At 31.3% G+C, this 4014-nt stretch overlaps 1 protein-coding gene across 1 annotated transcript in view; it reads right to left on the bottom strand.

Moving 5' to 3' along the window:
• The window catches only part of LOC108690931 (transmembrane protein 181), an 8697-nt gene that overhangs the window by 2293 nt on the left and 2390 nt on the right, over window positions 1–4014 (bottom strand). Inside the window, exons 3-10 of the mRNA XM_018198485.1 lie at window positions 3859–3962; window positions 3594–3743; window positions 3122–3224; window positions 2775–2928; window positions 2587–2667; window positions 2072–2171; window positions 1848–1975; window positions 1435–1584 (exon numbers count right to left, since the gene is read on the bottom strand). Of these exons, the coding sequence (XP_018053974.1) occupies window positions 1435–1584; window positions 1848–1975; window positions 2072–2171; window positions 2587–2667; window positions 2775–2928; window positions 3122–3224; window positions 3594–3743; window positions 3859–3962 (970 nt within the window). The remainder of the gene's footprint in view (window positions 1–1434; window positions 1585–1847; window positions 1976–2071; window positions 2172–2586; window positions 2668–2774; window positions 2929–3121; window positions 3225–3593; window positions 3744–3858; window positions 3963–4014) is intronic.

The following is a 4014-nucleotide window of genomic DNA, read 5'->3' as shown; positions in this document are numbered from 1 at the left end:
TATATATATATACATATATATTCTTTTCTTCCGTATAGAATTATAAAAAGATATTAAAGTAAAATAGCGAAATATTTTACATTCAGTAATTGCTCTGAATTTCTTTTCTTTCTCAAAATAAAGAGAACTAACTTATATGTATACTACTCTGTTTAATCGTTTGATTAACAAGTTCAGTCATTTGTATCAACAAATAAACAGCTGTTTACTCAATTAGCAATTGGCATTATTATACTACAAACTTCGCTAAAGATCAGCGGATTGTACACGATCGTCGAATGTCCGATGGAATTACAAAAAGACATTGAGAAATACAGCAAGCCAAAGCCATTGCAAATAAGCTGCACAATGCAACTCTTGTGTCCGCCGAAAGATTTGACAAATCACGAGAATCGTGATCGGGATTACCAAGTGTATGAGAATGACCCTGACGCCAGGTTATGCGAAGTAAAGCTCAAGATTAATGTCATGAAAAGCATAAACATAACTAAAATGGAAGAGAAAAATCTGTGCTCTGATTTCTCATACGATGAACATCCAATATTGCTACCTCATTCAACTAACTGTAGCTTGGTAAGTTTTCTCGCGGAAAAGAATCAAAGAAAAGAAAAAGATCAAATGAATTGTAAAAAATCGATTGTGACTGTCTCTCATTTTTTATTATACTATCAATGTTCTAATATCTTTTATAAATTTAGAAAGAGAGAGAGAGAGAGAGAGAGAGAGAGAGAGAGAGAGAGAGAGAGAGAGAGTGAGAGAGAGAGTTCACTCTTTCCTCTTGATTATACAGACTATAGAGATTTATCTGTGATATTCCGAGTATTGGATTCCCTCATATATAGAGAATATAATTTTATAATTTTAGTTCTACAAATGCAACTGGGGCAAGCCAATGCTTTTTAAGTGTCCAGAAGGAATGCATTTTAACTCCGATCTCCAGGTATGCACCTGGCCCTGGCAAGGCGGTTGCGACTCATCCAGAATCGTTTGCCCACGACCGTTTCCACAATGTCCAATTCATTATTCGGATCCGCTGTTACTGCCACATCCCTTTTTATGTGATCGATTCTATCAATGTAATTGGGGAATGCTTCGATTGCAAATGTGTCCTACCGGATTACACTTTGACCCACATCTTAAGGTATGCAATTGGCCTTACAATTCGAATTGTCAGAGTTGCTGAGATCGTAAGGAAAAATATGATGCATTGTTTTTTAAATTAATCCTTGAAGTTTTAAAAATAAAAAAAATTCGATCATGACCTATGTATTTATCAAAAAAGGATAAAAGAAATAAGAAGGCATTTTTATACATTAACATAATAAACGATAGTATATTTTTAGTAATGTATTGTAATGATCTATAAATGAATTAATATTCTATTGTAATAATTTATATTATTAATTATATTATTATAATTCACGTTCAACTTACGTAATAATTCGATGTATCGAGAACGTAATTATAAGTGGGATCCTCCAATTCGGTGCAACGGAGCCACGTAGCGAGAGTCAATGCCGCACCCCATAACATACCAACAACTAAGAGCTTCGGCAAATAAAATGTGATGAGCCGTCTCTCGTTCTAAACAAATTAATTAATTGTAAAATTTTTATAAGATAACAAAATATAAGATATAAGATTATGTAATTTAAAATAAAATATATTAATATTAAAAATAAAAAGTGTATTCTTTTATTTGATTTCTTTAACAAAAATGTGATTTCAAATGTTAACACTCTATTAGTAATAGATAAATAATATATAATGAATTAATCAACTAATTTTCTATCATTATCTTGTCATTAGAATTATCAATATTTCTCAATTTTTTACGATATCAATACCTGTCTAAGGCCATGATAGACACAAAGCCAGAACATAAGAATAGCGCACAAGAAAGTTGTTTGCAGGATTGCATCCAGCATTCCGGGTACCCAGGAATTCACCAAGAACGTCATAGGAAATAGTGGATCTTTAATAAATTCAATAAAATTTAATATAAATTTAATAAAACGTCGATACATGTATATGAATTTTGATAAAAAATATCTGAATCTGGAAAACTTACTATTGTACAGAATCAGTAATGGAAGAAGTATAGAGATCCATTTTTGCTCTATCGACCAATCGTGCAGTGGATACTTTCTAAGCGAATGGCCGAACCAGCACTGAAAGCAATACATTTTTCCTTTCGTTTTCTAGAATAGATTCTAGATATTCGCGGAAAAAAACGAGTCAAATTAGAAAATAAAGAGGAATCCATTTTATGAAATTTTCGGTCGTCGAAATCGCAAGGATCAGGGATAATTAATTAAGTAAAATATATTTATTGTATTCAATTTGTTACTCGAAATCAATACAATTTTTAATAAAATTGTATTTAGAGTTAAAGTTTTTTATGTTTTATAATATTTACTCCCAAAATAATATAATAGAAATAAAATTACGCATCGTTTTAAAACTAATCTTTAATTTCGATCAATCATCTAATTTATCATTTGTTCAATTTCGCAGAAACGAAAAACCTTCGACTCGTTTTAATCTATCTTTTACATCAATATCATAGCATAAATCACGGATTACCATTACTCCAAACGTGGTCAACAAGAAGATCAGTCGGAACCAGATTTCTATTTGCGTGAATGCTGGATTGTAGTTCTTGAACTGTGAACAGGAGAAAATAGGAAAAATGTAAAGAAAAGATCGAGGCACTCGAATTCGGAATTGTCGTATCCAAACGAATGTGATCATTTCACGCAGTGCTTACTGACGTAGAATGTGAGTTCTCGTATCGTGTATCGTTGATGGAAGCTCTCGAGTCCATGGAAGCGGACAGTAATTATATAGTAGCTATAATCGAGGAATCCTAGATGGGCGACAACCAATTCCTCGCAAGATTGCCTTTCGCACTTCAAATGTCTAGTTCTAGAAAATAATAACAGTCGTAATTTCATATATTATTACTGGATCACGAGAGATCTATTTTATCATTAATTTATCATGCATTTCAATAATATAATATAAACTTCATTTTTTAATAGTTTTTATTAATTACAATCTCTTTTATATTTTTAATTAAATTGAAATTTCGAGAACGCAATTTTTATTGCATCTTTACCGATTATGTCCACCTTCTGGAGGTAGTACGGACATGAGCTTGCGATCAGCAGTGATACCATCTATGGAGACGCTAACTTGAAATCCTTTATCGTACCTCTCATCTACAAATTATCACCCATAAATAACATTCAAGAATAACAAAGCTGTAAAATAAAGATAGGATAAATATATATAAAATAAATGATCTAAAATAAAATACAGATAAATGATGCATATCTGGATTTTTTATCTCAATCATAGTCTTAAGAACTTTAATATTAAAAAATGAAAAAATTTGTTTCTTTAATCTATTTTATTTTTTACTGAATACATTTATATAAAAGAAAAGAAATTATTTTTAAATTGGTATCGAGAATAATTATCATAACATCTAAATAAAGAAATAAATATTTTATTGTCCAACAAACTTTACATTCCATAAATTCCTTTTCTCTATATTAGTTCAAAAATTAGATCAGAAAACACAGTACCATCATTATTCGATGTCGATAACTTGGCAATCACCCATAATTGCTGGCTATACGTAGACAATAAAGGTGTCTTCATGATGAATGGACCAGTGGCCATTTCGCTACCGTTCAAATGTGCTTTCTGTTCGCTAGTCGACGTTATAGGCGGTCCTTTAAAATATTAATACAACGATATCTCTTAGTATATTTGATGAGGTTAATGATAGTAGTGCTTTCAATTTTTTTTACTTCGAAGTAAGCGATAAATTATTGCGGTGATACTCACCGGCGAGGCCGATAAAAATTGCCAATCCGAAACACGCAAAAAAGGCAACAAATACCATGACAAATTCCCTTTTATGCATCGAGTACAAACGCATCTGCACGGATCTATATGCCAAATGTATGACAGTTAAATTAACAATATACTGATGCATACAAA

Source organism: Atta colombica, unplaced genomic scaffold (assembly GCF_001594045.1).
Source record: "Atta colombica isolate Treedump-2 unplaced genomic scaffold, Acol1.0 scaffold38, whole genome shotgun sequence".
Lineage (NCBI taxonomy): Eukaryota > Metazoa > Arthropoda > Insecta > Hymenoptera > Formicidae > Atta > Atta colombica.
The sequence above is the reverse complement of the archived record's forward strand: the minus strand, read 5'-3'. Positions and strand labels throughout refer to the sequence as shown.